This window comes from Saccopteryx bilineata, chromosome 9, assembly GCF_036850765.1.
Source record: "Saccopteryx bilineata isolate mSacBil1 chromosome 9, mSacBil1_pri_phased_curated, whole genome shotgun sequence".
In the NCBI taxonomy this organism is placed as follows: domain Eukaryota; kingdom Metazoa; phylum Chordata; class Mammalia; order Chiroptera; family Emballonuridae; genus Saccopteryx; species Saccopteryx bilineata.
In genome coordinates, this window is record NC_089498.1 from 36,741,665 (window position 1) to 36,758,812 (window position 17,148).

The following is a 17,148-nucleotide window of genomic DNA, read 5'->3' on the forward strand; positions in this document are numbered from 1 at the left end:
TGTACCCTGATTTATTGATGTCACCCCATTAAAATAAAAATTTATTTATATATAAAAAAAAAAAAGTTAGGTGAATGTGGCCTCTCTCACAGTACTCTCACTGTTCTGTGATGTGAGATGATACAATACCCACGTTAAGATGAAGTGAGGTGAATGACACAGGCACTGTGACTTAGCTACAGCTGACATTCGACTACACATGCATAACAAGCACTTGATGGCTTCTCTCTGGCATATCCAAATTGCCAGCATCACTCCTCTTGTGCTTTGGGGTCATTAGTAATATAAGGGTGACTTGAACACGAGCACTGTGATACCACAAAAATCTGATAACCTAGATGACTATTAAATGACAGGTAGGGTATAAAGCGTGGACACTCTGGGGGAAGGGATGATTCACACACCGGGTGGGATGGAGCGGGGAGGCAGATCTCATCAGGCCACTCAAAATGTCGTGCAATTTAAAACTTGTGAATTGTTCATTTCTGGAATTTTCCATGTAACATTTTGGACCAAAGGTCACTTAAACTGCGAAAAGTGAAATCATGTATAAGGGGGGACTACTACACCTTAGTTTGTTGAGAAGCAGTGCAATACTCTCTAAGTCAGACTGCTGGGGTCTAAAGTCTGGATCTGCCAGGAGACTTTGGACAAATTGCTTAACTTCTCCACATCTCGGTCTCCACATCAATAAAATGGGAATATGAGTAGTATCTAACTCATAACATTATTAACAGAATTCAGTGGTTAATGTCTACAATCTTGTCGAATACATGGTGATGGAAGGAGACTTGACTGTGGGTGGTAAGCACATAGATGATGCATTACAGCATTGTACGCTTGAAGCCTATATAATCTTATTAACCAGTCACCCCAATAAAGTTAATAAAGTTTTTAAGAAACATGTAGTGTCTCATAACAGAGCATGGCATAAGTAATATATAACTATTAACTTCTTTTTGCTTTTATTATTGTTGTTTCAGGTATTTTGAGTTTGGTTTGTCACTTTTAGCCACAGTGATTTTTTTTTTTTTTTTTTTTTTAAATTTTATTTTTTTAATGGGGTGACATCAATAAATCAGGATACATATATTCAAAGATAACAAGTCCAGGTTATCTTGTCTTTCAATTATGTTGCATACCCACCACCCAAAGTCAGATTGTCCTCTGTCACCTTCTATCTTGTTTTCTTTGTGCCCCTCCCACCCCCTATCCCTCTCCCATTCCCCCCTCCCCCCCGTAACCACCACACTCTTATCAATGTCTCTTAGTTTCACTATTATGTCCCACCTACGTATGGAATAATACAGTTCCTGTTTTTTTCTGATTTACTTATTTCGCTTCGTATCATGTTATCAAGATCCCACCATTTTGCTGTAAATGTTCCGATGTCATCATTTCTTATGGCTGAGTAGTATTCCATAGTGTATATGTGCCACATCTTCTTTATCCAGTCATCTATTGATGGGCTTTTTGGTTGTTTCCATGTCCTGGCCACTGTGAACAATGCTGCAATAAACATGGGGCTGCATGTGTCTTTACGTATCAATGTTTCTGAGTTTTGGGGATATATACCCAGTAGAGGGATTGCTGGGTCATAAGGTAGTTCTATTTTCAGTTTTTTGAGGAACCACCATACTTTCTTCCATAATGGTTGTACTACTTTACATTCCCACCAACAGTGTATGAGGGTTCCTTTTTCTCCACAACCTCTCCAACATTTGCTATTACCTGACTTGCTAATAACAGCTAATCGAACAGGTGTGAGGTGGTATCTCATTGCCGTTTTGATTTGCATTTCTCTAATAGCTAAAGAAGATGAGCATCTTTTCATATATCTGTTTAGCCACAGTGATTTTTAACAACAACTTAAATATCAGTCACTTACTCAAAACCTCCCTTTAAAAGATCCCTTGTCATCTGTATAAATTCTAAACTCCTACCACAGCCTACAAGGCTTTCTGTCCTGTCCTCACCTACCAGGTAGGTAGGAGGCTCTGGTATGAGGGCTGGGTTCTGTCACAGTGAGCAGGGTGGGGGCTCACTGAACCAATCAACAGTCAGGCTTGAGGCTGTGTTCCAATGCATCACAGCACCCATCACACCTAGTGTCACAGTCTATTTATTTACCTGTCTCTCCCACAGGCCTGGGGCACTTCTCTGACTGTCCTCACTCATCTTTGGCAGCGGGCAACCAGCTTCTCTGTATTTTATCCAGGTGGCAGCAGCTAGGTGACAGAGAAAGCAGGCCAGGCGCCTGGGCTGCTCCCAGAGCTGGTGGGGCCTGAGGAAGGGGCCTGGGGTGAGTAAGGACTCACGGGGCTCCTCAACATCAGGGTATTTCCACTTTCCTGTGAAATCTCATAAGCTAACCAGCAATCATAAAAATTTAGAATAGCAAATAATTCAGGAAAGCTAATTCTACATTCTAGGAACTCTTTTATTTGTTTCCTTCTAATTTGTTCATCAAACCTAATTTTCCCCTTATGTCCACTCAAATCTTTTTAGCAACTACAAAATTTTAAATCATGTTCTAAAAGAAAGCAACATTGCCATTTTAGTCACTTGTTATAGTAAACATAGAAAAATAAGTTGTGGAAATATTAATAGAAAAATTTGTAAACAGTTAAAATAAATACAAAGTAAAACTAAAAATATTTACACTCCAGGAGAACAGCCAGGCAAGGAGTGCAAAAAAGCAATAAAAGTAAACCCTGGCAACAGCCACATGTTTATATGATTTGTAATAACCATATGGCAAGAGGTGCTGCACGTCGAGGCACTTAAGCAAGGGGCCCCTGAACTGCAGTCATCTTAACTCCAATGCTGAGTGGACACGTCTCCATGTCAAACTGGATCCTAAATCAGATGCTGCCACAAAAAGCATCACTGATGGGGCCCCTTCTTAAGCAAGTACCTAGGCAGCATCTCCTCATCTAACTGTGAGTGAATAAATATCGCCTATGCTTTAAATTGCAACTTGTTGTCAGTGCATGTCTCTCTTCCTAAAGCAAAACTGGGCTAGCCCAAGTAAAATCCTCTACATCATGTCAACAGTAGTCTCAAAAACACAAATCAAACTACACTACAACTGCGTAGGATAGCCAGTACCAATGACGCCTGGCTAGCAACAACGAAAACATCACCAAAATTAGGAGCACACCGTTCCTTCCTTGACTCCTACCTGCTGCTGGGGTCCTGCCTTCAGAGGTGTCTTTTCTCTGTTCTCATCTCCTTCCTTGATTCCCTTTTATTTTCTTCATTTTTCTGCTTTTCATCACTATACTTTACTTGATAATGCTCCCTGCAATGCTGTGTGTGATTTATAGTAAGAAATACACATATTTGGTCTTCTTCCAAGGTTCCTAGCACACAGCTCCCTAAAAACCTTGGAATTTTCTAAGTAACAAGAGAGAAAAAGTATCTTTTGTTATTCATAACAAACCTTTTTCAACCAAACCTGAATTCAGTTGAACCAACCAAAGCATTAGTGGTTTGGAACTTTCATCCCTAAGCCTCTGGGGAGAAGGGACTAGAGGTAGAATTAATCACCCATGGACAATGATTTAGTCAAACCACACCTATGTAATGAAGCTCTAAAAAGCCCAAAGGCCCAAAGGAAGGTGTTCAGACAATGTCCAAGTTGGTGAACATATGGAGGTGCTAGGAGGGTGGTACGCCTGCAAAGGCGTGGAAGCTCCACCCATCTTTCCACATAACTTGCCCTATGCATCTTTTCCATCTGGCTGTTCCTGAGTCATATCATTGTATAATCTAGTAAGTAAAATGTTTTTCTGAGTTGAACTGCTCTAGCAAACTAATCCAACCTGTGGAAAGGGTCATGGGAACCTCTGATTCATAGCCAGTGGGTAAGACGGACAGGTAACAACACCCAGGACTTGTGATTGATATCTGAAGGGGCAGGGGGTAGTCTGTGGGAATGAGCCCTATCCCATGGGATCCAAAGCTAACTCCAGATAAATAGTGTCAGAAATGAGCCATAACTACTTGGTGTGGGGAAAGCTTCCACCACAGAGTTGGTCGTCAGAAGTGCCAGAAGTGAAGCAAAGTAGTCTATGAGTAGCTAGACAGCAAAGTTTTCCTGAACACTCCCCTTTCTGTAAAAAACCCACTTCACGTGCACAAATCCCTCCACGAAATGGAGTTACTTATTGGGTATTCCTGATACGTTACTCCTATCACACAGTTATAAGTTTCTCTCTCCTTTTCAATTTGGAAAATGTCCAAACACACACAAATCCAGAATATAACAAACCCCCACGAGCCCATCAAAAAGCTTTAATAACAACCAACATTGTCCCATTTTTTTATTCTCCACAACTCCACTTTTTGCTAAAATGTTCTGAAGCAAATTCTAATGAACCAAGACCTAGTACATGTTCAAACTTTACAATTTTTTTTTGTATGTTTCCGAAATTAGAAGCGGGGTGGCAGTCAGACTCCTGCATGCACCCAACTGGGATCTAACCGGCATGTCCACAAGGGGACGATACTCTGCCCATCTGGGGAGTCGCTCCCTTGCAGCTGGAGCCATTCTAGCGCCTGAAGCAGAGGCCATGGAGCCGTCCTCAGCGCCCGGACCAACTTTGTTCCAATGGAGCCTTGGCTGTGGGAGGGGAAGTGAGAGACAGAGAGAAAGGAGAGGGGGGGGAGGGTAGAGAAGCAGATGGGCACTTCTCCTTGAGTGCCCTGGCCGGGAATCAAACCCAGGACTTCCACATGCTGGGCTGACGTTCTACCACTGAGCCAATCAGCCAGGGTTACCAAATTATTTTCAAACATGTCTTTCTGTTTGTTTGTTTGAATCTCAACCCCAAAAGGCTTATTTTATTTCGTTGTTATATCTTCTAACTCTTTTAATTTAGGTTCCTTCTACCTAATTTTTTTTTTCACGCTACTTGACTTGTTGAACAAATCAGGTCACCTAACTACTTGTGGAATATACCACATTCTGAGATTTGTTTGACTGCTTCCTTGTGGTGGTGTATAACTCGTTCCACTATGCCTCCTATTTCTTGTAGACTGGGAATTCATTCTAGAGGCTTGATTAGTTTGTTTTTCCCCCCTGGGGGGAAGGGAGAAGAAAAACAGTCTGTTTGGGAGAAGCAGAAAATTTGCTTAAGCTCTTATTTTTCACCTTTTAATTAGCAATTTGTAGGGTAAATTGGTTGCATGGTGTTTCTTGACAAATCAAAGTCAAGGGGTCTAGTTTCCCCCAGAGTGGCAGACGCCCTCTAGCTTCACTGGCCTCCACCCACATGGAATGGGCTGGGCAGACAGGAAATCTTGTTTGCTGTTCACAGTGAAGTTTATAGACTCACCCAAATTCCAACTACTTAATTATAGTTGCTTCAAAGGCAAAAATCTGAAGACAATTTAGATAATAGACGATTCACCTCAATAAAGAGTGACTAGAAAAAGTAACAGCCTGAAAACTAGATTCATATAAGCTTTTTATAAAGTGAACTACAGTTTCTGATTAGTAGCAGAAATTTGGGTTTTCATGTGGTTAGGAAATATTTACTCCATAATCTGTTATGGAAGATCTGCTAGTCAAAACAAGAAAAAAAAGTTAACACTAAATCTTACCTTTAGGCCAAAAAAAAAAAAGAGAACAGTATGCAAATTTAATTCCATTAGGATTAATAAAAACCACATTTTGAAACAAGCTTTTAATATCTTCCATTACTGTTTACAGTATTTTTGGCATATCTATCTCAAATAAATCTTAATAAGCCTAAATTAAGGTCCTTAAGAGTCAGTGCTCACAAATTATTTCTAACAGTTTCACAGGTAATCACATAGCATATAAAAGACATCTGTCAGTCCATCAAACTGAAAGGCAAGGTTCAATTACATAAAGATTTGATTTAAAGTTTGCCTGCCCATTTACAAGGTAGTGATACTTACAAAGCCACTAACAATGCTGGGAGATATAAAATATGGTCCCCTTAAATTAAGACGTAAAACTCCTGGGAGCCCTGCAGCTGCCCTGGGCTTCTGGAATGCCTGTACAGAACACCTGCCCAGGGGGCCAAGCCCTCCCCAACAGTGAGTGAGGCCCCAACATTACACCAGAGCCTGGGAGCTGCCAAGAGCTGAAGAAAGCAAGGGGAGACGTAGCATCACTGCTCATTGCACAAGGACAGCAGATCCTGTCCAGCTGCCCTCCCTTCACCTTCCCTTCAGAGGCCGACTGACTGACCAACCTCTTTACCTTTCTGACCTCACGCCTAGTGCTCTCGCTTTGGCTCAGTTTCAGCCACAATACATCCTCACTGCTCTTCAAACAGTCAGGGTTACTCCTGCCTCAGGAACTTTGCACTAGCTATTCTCTCTGCTTGGAACCCTCTTTTCCTGGTCACCAATAGGGCTTACTCCTTCATCTCCTTCAGGTCTTTACTCAAATGTCACCTTCTCAGTGATGCCTTCTAGCTAGCTGTCTTATCTAAGACTGCAGCTCTCTTCTGTCTATACAAAGGGAGGAATTTCTGTATCCTGTTTATCACTGTATCCTGTGCCTGGAACAGTGTCTGGCACAAAAAAGTGGGCAATAGATAACTGTGGGATGAACATATGAATCATTCATATGTTCATTTAATTTTTTAAATTTATTTTGCACTGAAAGAATAATTTTACTTAAGACAAATGATAGATGTTTGTAAGAAGAGGTAGACAGCTGTAATTTTCTAAAAAGTAGAAAACCAAGCTACAGCGTTGTCTATACTTCTTCAATATATACTACGTGTTTTAATTGAAAATGATCCTTGCCTGACCAGGTGGTGGCACAGTGGATAGAGAATTGAACCGGGATGCCGAGGGCCCAGGTTTGAGACCCCATGGTCACCTGCTGGAGCACAGGCTCATCTGGTTGAGCAAAGCTCAGCAGTTTGAGCCCAAGGTCACTGGCTTGAAGCAAGGGGTCACTCAGTCTGCTGTAGCCCCCCCAGTCAAGGCACATATGAGAAGGCAATCAATGAACAACTAAGGTGCTGCAACAAAGAACTGATGCTTCTCGTCTCTCTCCCTTTCTGTCTGTCTGTCCCTATCTGTCCCTCTCTCTGACTCTTTCTGTCTGTCACACACACAAAAAAAAGAAAATGATCCTTAGTTAGGATAACAGGTTTCCTAAAATGAAATGAAAGTAGTCAAAAATCAAAGAGAAACTAGCCACTCAATCCAGCTACCTGAGCATTTTATAGGAATACTGGAATTAACACAATCATAAAAAACCCTGGTGAAGATGCTTCTAGACTCAAAAAGCAAAAAAAAAAAACAAAAAACAAAACAAAACAAAACAAAAAAAGCAAAGAAAGAAACAGAGAGCTGCTCCTGTGTAGTCTACCACTAAAAAAAACATTTGGGTAGAATGTCAAAGATTTGTACAAAGAAAAAATTCAATATAGGAAAGCATATTTTTCCTGAATTCACATTTTGGCTGGACTGACAGTGTGAGACTATACAAAGGAAATCCCATGAAGTACTTGATTAAGATCACATTCTTACCTTGGACAAAATTTCAGTCAATATACCATGAAAACTACACATTTTCTATAAATCTAGTGAGGGAAAAATGTCAATCGGCTTGTCCAAATGCTTTCAGCTCCTGTGAGTGTATTCAATGACCTCTCCGAATCACACACACTCCTCTCCCCATGTCCCATTCTAGATGCAAGGCAAACAGGGCAGTCACTATTGGTGGAAGAGGTTCTCTCAGGTTTTTACACTAAAAAGGTCTTGCCAGTTCCTACATCATGCAGGTAATACTACTGCTGTTTTAAAATACCAAAAGAGAAAATAACACAGAGGGGAATGGGAGGCACCTACCACAGGAACCAGGAAAGAAATGTGGTAGCTTTTTCCACCTGGAAGAGTTCCAGTTAGGCCTGACCAGTGGTGGCACAGTGGATAGAACATCGACCTGGAACAATGAGGTTCCAGGTTCAAAACCCCAAGGTTGCTGGCTTGAGTGTAGGCTCATCTGACTTGAGGGAAGGCTTACGAGATTGAGTGCGGGGTTGCTGGCTTAAATGTAGGATCATCAACATGTTGCCATGGTCACTGGCTTGAGCCCAAGGTTGCTGGCTTGAGCAAGGGGTCACTGGCTTTGCTTGAGCTCCCCCTCCCTGGTCAAGGCACATGTGAGAAGCAATAAATGAATAACTAAAGTAACGAAACTATGAGTTGATACTTCTCATCTCTCTACCTTCCTGTCTCCCTTTCTCTCTCTCTCTCTCTCTCTCTCTCTCTCTCTCGGGGGTGGTGGGGTTGGGGAGAGTTCCAGTTAGAATAATAACTTACTGCTACACTTCTCTCTGATCTTGGTTTTCTAGGTATCATGCTTTGCCCTTCAGAGAAGGGCTAATGGTACCTTTCAAGCCATGTTGAAAGCAATAATAATAAATGATGATGGCAACTAACTAGGTACAGAGTTTCATATACATCAATTGCTTCTGATTTTCACAAGAACTCTGGAAGGCGGGTGGTAATTCCATTTCAGAGATGGGCAAGCCGAGACTTAAGATGTTACATTTACTCAAGGCCACACAGTCAGTAAGAAGCAGAGTTATATATATATATATATATATATATATATATATATATATATATATATATATATATATATATATATTTTTTTTTTTTTTTTCATTTTTCTGAAGCTGGAAACAGGGAGAGACAGTCAGACAGACTCCCGCATGCGCCCGACCGGGATCCACCCGGCACACCCACCAGGGGCGACGCTCTGCCCACCAGGGGGCAATGCTCTGCCCATCCTGGGCGTCGCCATGTTGCGACCAGAGCCACTCTAGCGCCTGGGGCAGAGGCCACAGAGCCATCCCCAGCGCCCGGGCCATCTTTGCTCCAATGGAGCCTTGGCTGCGGGAGGGGAAGAGAGAGACAGAGAGGAAAGCGCGGCGGAGGGGTGGAGAAGCAAATGGGCGCTTCTCCTGTGTGCCCTGGCCGGGAATCGAACCCGGGTCCTCCGCACGCTAGGCCGACGCTCTACCGCTGAGCCAACCGGCCAGGGCCAGAGTTATATTTTAAATCCAGATCTTCTGACTCCATGCTCCAAAATAAACTATCACAGGCACTAGTAAACTAGTGAAACATTACAATCACAACTCATTTTTCTAATGAGTGAACCACCCAGGGGAAGTAGCCAAGTCAATGATGAGTACAGACAAGACAGGACTCACATACACCCAGCCTTGCCCCAGAGCACACAGTAGGCAATTGCAGTTCAGGATCTGTCAATCAGTAAGCATATCCCAAATCTGACTATATCCCAGAGCATTAGAAATATGCTTTAGGCATTGGTACTTTGTCTTAGGTTTAAAATGGTTAATCATTTGAATACTGAATTCAGGGCTTTTCTCACTCACAGTCCCTGACTAGCCAGTCAAGTTCAGCAATGTTAGGCTACAGACTTCTTTCCCCAGGGATGAATGTTAAAGAGCCCTTTCAGGTCCTTGCTAATAAAACCCTAAAAAGACCAACAGGAAAAAAACCAAGTGCCTAGCCACTCCACCTGAGTTAATAAGTATTCTGAGAGAGACCCTTATTGGCCTGTGGCAGTACATATATTCCAGAAACAACAAATAATGCTCTGTGGAAAAAAGCAAAATGTTAAGCCTGCAGGCCTACATTTGGCAATCACATTTTAGAATTAACTTAGAGGTCAGCTGTTTGAAACTTAAAATATACTCAGATTCTAAAACCCATCAATAGCATTTACTTTCCAGTCTAGCCTCCGAAATCCTGTTTACCTCATAATGTATAAAAACATGGTAGTATTCCAGCTATCCCAATCACAAGTCAATGGGGAAAGCCAAGTCAAAATTCCAAACCACAACAATAATGAAATATTCCCCTGCTCAGCTCAAGTGGTCTACGCTGGTCCCAGGGAAGTAGAAGGAACAAGGAGGTGCTATTGTGCCTCAGTGGCTTAGTAAACCCCTACTCCTCAAGGCTGGTTCACCTAGTTGTTGGGACTTGGGGAACAACAAAACTCGCCTGCAGGATTGGAGGCCAAGTGGCCCTGCAGGTCTCACTCTGGCTCCTCCAGCACAAGAGGCGTGGCTTTAAGAAGAGCTTAATACTCTTCAGGTTAAAATAAAAGCCTTCCTTATTTGTCAAACTACTCTTGTCTAAATTTTAATAAAACTATAAGTTAATTATGTCATTACAGATGATAGCTGTAACAGTCTGGATCTAATACTTGTTCAACAGAGGGCAGAGTACTTAACTGCTCTTGCCACATCTCTGCAAAGCAGTGACCAAGCACACTGTTGGCTGAACTACATACTTAGTTCTTCATTTGAACAAACCAAAGCTGAAGCTGCACATTTGAACAGGCACAAATACTTATCCGTGCATGCAGAGACAAGAGCCTGCAATGGCACATACCAATCTGTTAATGGCGGTCACTTCTGGCAAAAATAATGGTATGGGAGAGTAAAGCAGTAGTTTTGCTTTACTTTCTTTTGAGAATTGCATTTTAAAAATACATGCTTTATGCCTGACCAGGTGGTAGTGCAATGGACAGAGCGTCAATCTGGGATGCTGAGGACCCAGGTTCAAAATCTGAGGTCAATGGCTTCAGTGTGGGCTTACCAACTTGAGTGTGGGGTCGCTGGTTTGAGTGTGGGATCATAGACATGACCTCATGGTTGTTGGTTGAGTCCAAGGACACTGGCTTGAGCAAGGGGTCACTGGCTTGACTGGAAGCCCCTGATCAAGGCACGTACCAGAAGCAATCATTTAAATGAACAACTTAAGTGACACAACAACGAGTTGATGCTTCTCATCTCTCTCCCTTTCTGATTCTCTTTCTAAAGAAAAGAATCAACCAATGAATGCATTGTAAGTGGAACAACAAGTCGATGATTCTTTCTCCCCCTTCCTCTCTCTTTAAAGAAATCAATGAGGCCTCCCTGACCTGTGGTGGCACAGTAGATAAAGCATCGACCTGGAATGCTTAGGTTGCAGGTTCGAAACCCCGGGCTTGCCTGGTCAGGGCACATATAGGAGTTGATGCTTCCTGCTCCTCCCCCTGTTCTCTCTTTCTTCTCTCTCTCTCTCTCTCTCCAATAAAAATGAATAAATACAATCTAAATAAATAAATAATAGACATTGATGAATTTCAAATACTTTTTTAAAAAATCAATAAATAATTTATTATTAAAAATAAAAAATACTTCAAACTATGACAAGCCATTTTAAAAACACTTCAAAATGATCATTTCCCTGAATATAAAATATAATCATAGAAATAACCAGAAATAATATGTTTAAATAAGATTCAAAATAGGACCGCCCAAAAAAGTTTTACATTTATACTAGCAGGTTCAACAAACTATAGCTCGTGGGCCAAATCCAGTTCAATAGACAGGCACAACGTAAAACCGGTTTTTACATTTTTAAAGGGTTATAAAAAAAAAAGAGCATGTGACAGAGATTCCATGTAACCCATGAAGCCTGAAATTTACTATTTGCCCTCTATAGAAAAAGTTTAATGATTCCTGAATTGCACCAAGAACACTGTGCCTTTCCAAAAATAGTTTTAAATTTCTATTGGGAATGCCTTCAAAATCACTTTTAAACACAATAAAAATTAGCCTGACCTGTGGTGGCGCAGTGGATAAAGCGTCGACCTGGAACGCTGAGATCGCCGGTTCATAACCCTGTACTTGTCTGGTCAAGGCACATATGGGAGTTCATGCTTCCTGTTCCTCCCCCCTTTCTCTCTCTCTCACTCTCTCTCCTCTCTAAAAATGAATAAATTTTTTTTAAAAAATTAAAAAAAACCCAACACAATAAAAACTAGTTGTGTTACTTAACAGTCTACTTCTTTTTCCCCCCAAATTATTGCAGTATAAATAGCTATACAGCCAACTCAAATCTTCAGATTTGCCTCAGAAGACTGATGATTTCCTGAAATAAAATTCAGCTTCAAGATGGGGAAAACTCTTCCTGCTAACATCCAGAAACCTGACCTATGATGTACTGCTAAAAAGTGTGATAGAAAAAAACACCTCAGAATTCTTTGCGCAGATTAAGAATAATTTAAATAATCTAGTAGTGACATTAATATAACAGACCACAGTTTAATAAATCATTTCCTAAATGAAGGAAAGATAAAGGTCATCTTTACTCTGGATGAAATTTGTATTCTAATCTTATATTCAAATCTAGAACTTTGAAAGAGAAAGAATATTTCATTTTGACTATCAAAGACCCTATGGAACATATCAATTAAGAATCAAATCCATCCAGCCTGACCAGGGGGTGGCGCAGTGGATAAAGCGTTGGAATGGGACATGGAGGACCCAGGTTCGAAACCCCGAGGTCCCAGCTTGAGCAAGGGCACATCTGGCTTGAGCATGGGCTCACCAGCTTGAGTGTGGGATCATGGACATAACCCCATGGTCACTGGTTTGAAGCCCAAGGTTGCTGGCTTGAACCCAAGGTCACTGGCTTGAGCAAGGGTCTTCTATAGCCCCTTGGTCAGGGCACATATGAGAAAGCAATCAATGAACAACTAAAGTGCCACAATGAAGAACTGATGCTTCCCATCTCTCTCCCTTCCTGTCTGTCCCTATCTGTCCCTCTCCCTGTCTCTCTTTCTGTCATACACACACACAAAGAATCAGATGCATCCAGTTGTGAACAGCTGTGAATTTAGAACTGGAAAAATAATTTATCCTGTAAACATGTGTGAAACTTTCTACATTAAACCAATGGTACTATATAATGACAATCCACAAATAAAGCTCATAATATTTAATCCTCAGTCTCTACCCTGTGCTTTTAATAGTATGTTTTCTGGAAATTAAGTTACAATTTGGAAATTTAAAGGAAACAAAATATAGGTTGATTTATTTGTTTAATAATCTTTTAACCTATTTAATTTTAAATTAAAGCAATTCAGAACCTGACATACACAAATTTTTTATAGGGAGAGAGTATTAATAGAAAGAGGCGGCCCTGTGCCTGGCCAGGCGGTGGCGCAGTGGATAGAGCGTCAGACTGGGATGCGGAGGACCCAGGTTCGAGACCCCGAGATCACCAGCTTGAGCATGGGCTCATCTGGTTTGAGCAAAGCTCAACAGCTTGGACCCAAGGTCACTGGCTTCAGCAAGGGGTTACTTGGTCTGCTGAAGGCCTACGTTCAAGGTTCATATGAGAAAGCAATCAATGAACAACTAAAGTGTCGCAACAAAAAACTTATGATTGATGCTTCTCACCTCTCTCCATTTCTGTTTGTCCCTATCTATCCGTCTCTCTGACTTTCTATATCCATTAAAAAAAAAGAAAGAGGAGGCCCTGGCCAGTTGGCTTAGTGGTAGAGTATTGGCCTGGTGCTGCAAGTCCCGGGTTCGATTCCCAGCCAGGGCACATAAGAGAAGCACCCATCTGCTTCTCCACTCTTCCCCCTCTCCTTTTTCTCTATCTCTCTCTTCCCTTCCCACAGCCAAAGCTCCATTGGAGCAAAGTTGGCCTGGGCGCTGAGGATGGCTCCATGGCCTCCACTCAGGGCTAGAATGACTCCTGTTGCAACAGAGCAACACTCCAGATGGGCAGAGCATCGCCCCCTAGTGGGCATGCCAGGTGGATCCCAGTCAGGCACATGCAGGCATCTGTCTCTCTACTCCCTAGTTCTCACTTCAGACAAGAAAAAAAGAAAGAAAGAGGATAAAGACCACCATTATGGTGACTTGGGAAAAAACTAAGACAACATTCTCCCTTACCTCTGGAATACATTTTCTTACCTAATTAGGACACAGAAAATACACTACCTCAATGTCCTGGAGACTGAATTCCTTCTGATCTGTAAAGTTTGCGGCCCCAGCACTAAGTTCCATCAGCATCTTAGCAATCTCGGGCTTGATGGCCGAAGTCAGCCGACTAGCTGCTTCCATGACATGCTCCTGTACATCTTTGAGCTGCATGGCTGCCTTGGAGTAGTGCGAGTTCCTGAACACAGTGCTGAAGAGATCTGTGAGGAATGTACTGGCACGGCAGAAGACATTGAGGGCGTCCAGGTACTTGGAGATGCCCTGCTGGATGTCTGCGATGGGAGCGGAGTGGGGCATGGCATGGTGGCAGCTGCCTGCAGCGGTCAGACTGCCCAGGGAGGCAGTGGTGGCCGTAGATGCCAGGGGAGCACTCAGTGCTCGGCCCAGCTCAGGCATCGGGTACTGCTGGTGCTGCTGCACCTTCTGCTTGGACCCGCCAAGCAGGAAGCGCCGCTTGTAGTCCATTTTACTGTCCTGGGCACTGCAGCAATACATGCGGGAGAGGGTACTGTTCCAGTGACCGTGAGAGGGTCAGGGTCTGAGTCTTTTTCTCCCAAAAAATTGTGGCTAGGTATAAAAATAGTGGAGTTCTGAAAATCTAAGTTTTAAAAAAGGCATTTCCATGAGGCAGATGACCATGTGATCCAATGTAGATGTGAGAAAGGTAACAAGTTTATATAGTTAGTATTTTCAGTGTAGGCAGGACATCTGACAAAAATGCTGGATAAAAACTGTTAGCATTCAACTCTTAATAAAAAGATATGCTTGCTGAGAAAGATGCTTACTTCTAGTTACTTTGCAAGAATACTTTGAAACTTATATTTACAATGACAGAAAAATAACTTAACTTTAAAAAAATGTAATATAATGTATCCTCAATATACCAGAAAAGTTAGAACCCAAAAACCCACAAGCTGATCAACAGCAATTTAAAAAGCAGTACAGAATTACTTCACACTAAATCCTTAAGGAGGAAGAGCAAACCTCTGCAGAATTTTGACAGAGCCTGCCTGCCAAATCCATTTACCAGTAAAGCTTCTTCTGAATGCAAAAATTTTCCAAATTTCTTTTAATATTTTCTGAAAACAAGACTTTGTTTTTTAAAAAATGGTATTTGTTATTTTAAGTCTTCTCCTTTCCTTTTGTTTGCTGAGGTAGCAGTTTCCTTGTAACGTTATTAAGAGGTGCTTCCAGACTGGCTTGGCCCACAATTGTAAAGTCTGAAGCAAGAATGCACAGATGTAATTGTAAGGCCTCTAAGTCATTTCCTGTAAGAGGGAAAATAAGATAAAGTTAGAAAAGTTACAGGACAAGGAATAATTCTGGAACATTAACTCCTGAAATGCTATTATCCACAAAGGTGGGCTACAAATGCATAACAGATCATATTATAACCTTACAAGAGTAGGTATAACAGTGAGAGCTGAACTATGACATGATGATTGCTATGTTTGTAATGCAAAAATAATACAACAGCAATAGTTTGATTCCACACCAACCACTCCAAAGCAAAGGCTAGTAACTGACACATCAAGCAGGGTCTAGATTCACGTTGACAAGCACAGCACCCACATAATTTTAAGGAGATTCAGAAAAGGGAGTGATGAGTAAAGAGAGAGAAATCAGAAAGGTTGTTATGAAAAAAATGTTACTTTGACATAGGCCTTGAAAGTAGGATAGGTTTTGACAAGTGCAAAAGGGATGGGTGGGTCTCCTCAGGTGAAAGGACAACCATAGCAAAGGCCCTGAGGCAGGACCTGACCTGTGCTGGTGCAGTAGATAAAAGCATTGGACCTACAATGCTGAGGTTGCCAGTTGGAGACCCTGGGCTTGCCTGGTCGAGGCCCATATGGGAAGCAACTATGAGTTGGTGCTTCCTGCTCCTCCCCAACCCTATTTCTCTTTCTCCTCTCTCTAAAAATCAAGAACTCTGAATATACTAAAACACATATAGTATGTAAATTATAAACCCATAAACTTATTATTTAAAAAAAAATTATTTCACACCCTGGCCTGATAGCTCAGTTGGCATTGTCCCCATATGTGAGGGTTGCAGGTTCGATCCCTGTTCAGGCCACGTACAGATCAGTGTTTCTGTCCCTCCCTTCCTCTCTCTAAACTCAATACATAAATTATAAAAAAATTTATTTCATCTTTCATTGCCATTTTCCTTATGTAAACTTATTTAATAGCAAAAGGCACATAAGTTCCTTTTGTAAACAAAAACAAGTACATAAAAATAAGTTTCCCAGGGATACCTTTAATGTCAGGGTTAGTCTCCTTTTCATATTCCAACTAGAAATTTGCTATTTAAATGCTGCTATCCAGAACCTGTCTCTTAAAGATCATCTAATTTAGGCCCTTCAATTTACAGATGAAGAGGGGAAAATCCCAGGATACTATATGTCTTGTATAGACCATACAGAGTCAGAATCAAACTTGGGTATCTTGAGTCTCAGAACTCCAAACACATTACATAAATGCTGTTCTGAACTACCCACACTGGGAGATAGATTAAGCTAAGCTGCAGTCACAAATCCTTAAGTTAGTGGCCTAACCTAATAAAAGATTTATTTCTTATTCACATAAAGTTGAGTGTGGGTCTGGAAAGCCCTTCTTCAAGTTTTAGGGACATTATTGGAACTTCTGTTTTCTAGCACCAAAAAAAACAAAACAAAACAAAACACCAAAAAACCCTCACACTATTGTTTACTGCTTCCTACTGGAGTGACACACATCATTTCCCCTCAAAGCACTTTGGCCTGAATTAGTCACTACTAAATCTAACCCATGTAACTACAAGAAAGGCTAGGAAATGCAGGGAGACATATGAAATAATGAGAAAGCATTAGAGTTGGCTTCAACTATCCAACCAGATCAGCTGTGTGTTGCAAAGTTCTAACTAGATGGTGAAAGCAATTCTGATTCAAACCTGGAAAGGCTGTATTGAAATGTGGAGTGCCCACAGTTGCTTTCCAGAGGCAAAGTGTTCTTACCCAGGCTGCCCCAGGTCCTGTTCTTGTTGTTGTTGTTGTTGTTGTGTGTATGTATGCAGTGAGGGAGTGAAGGCAGTGGGGAGGGTATGGTTACCAACTGCTTTGAGAAACTGATGCAAGAACCCTCCTTAGTCAAACACATATCCAAAACATCAAAGTTTCCATTCATTTGTGGTACTGGAGCCTCAGGTGAAGAACCACCTGCCCTCTACACTCCCTGTGCTTCCTTATCCCTACATAGAGCTACAGGCAACAGGTGACTATGAAAACTGAGCCTCACTTTCTGCATTTAGTGTTGGCCCAGAAGGTAACCCAAACAGCAGAGCCTTACA

At 41.7% G+C, this 17,148-nt stretch overlaps 1 protein-coding gene across 7 annotated transcripts in view; it reads right to left on the reverse strand.

Moving 5' to 3' along the window:
• The window catches only part of GARRE1 (granule associated Rac and RHOG effector 1), a 102,147-nt gene that overhangs the window by 54,320 nt on the left and 30,679 nt on the right, over positions 1-17,148 (reverse strand). For all 7 annotated transcript variants that reach the window (XM_066242120.1, XM_066242123.1, XM_066242124.1 and 4 more), the window contains one exon: positions 13,821-15,088. In XM_066242120.1, coding sequence (XP_066098217.1) covers positions 13,821-14,315 — 495 coding nt within the window. In that variant the 5' untranslated portion in view covers positions 14,316-15,088. The remainder of the gene's footprint in view (positions 1-13,820; positions 15,089-17,148) is intronic.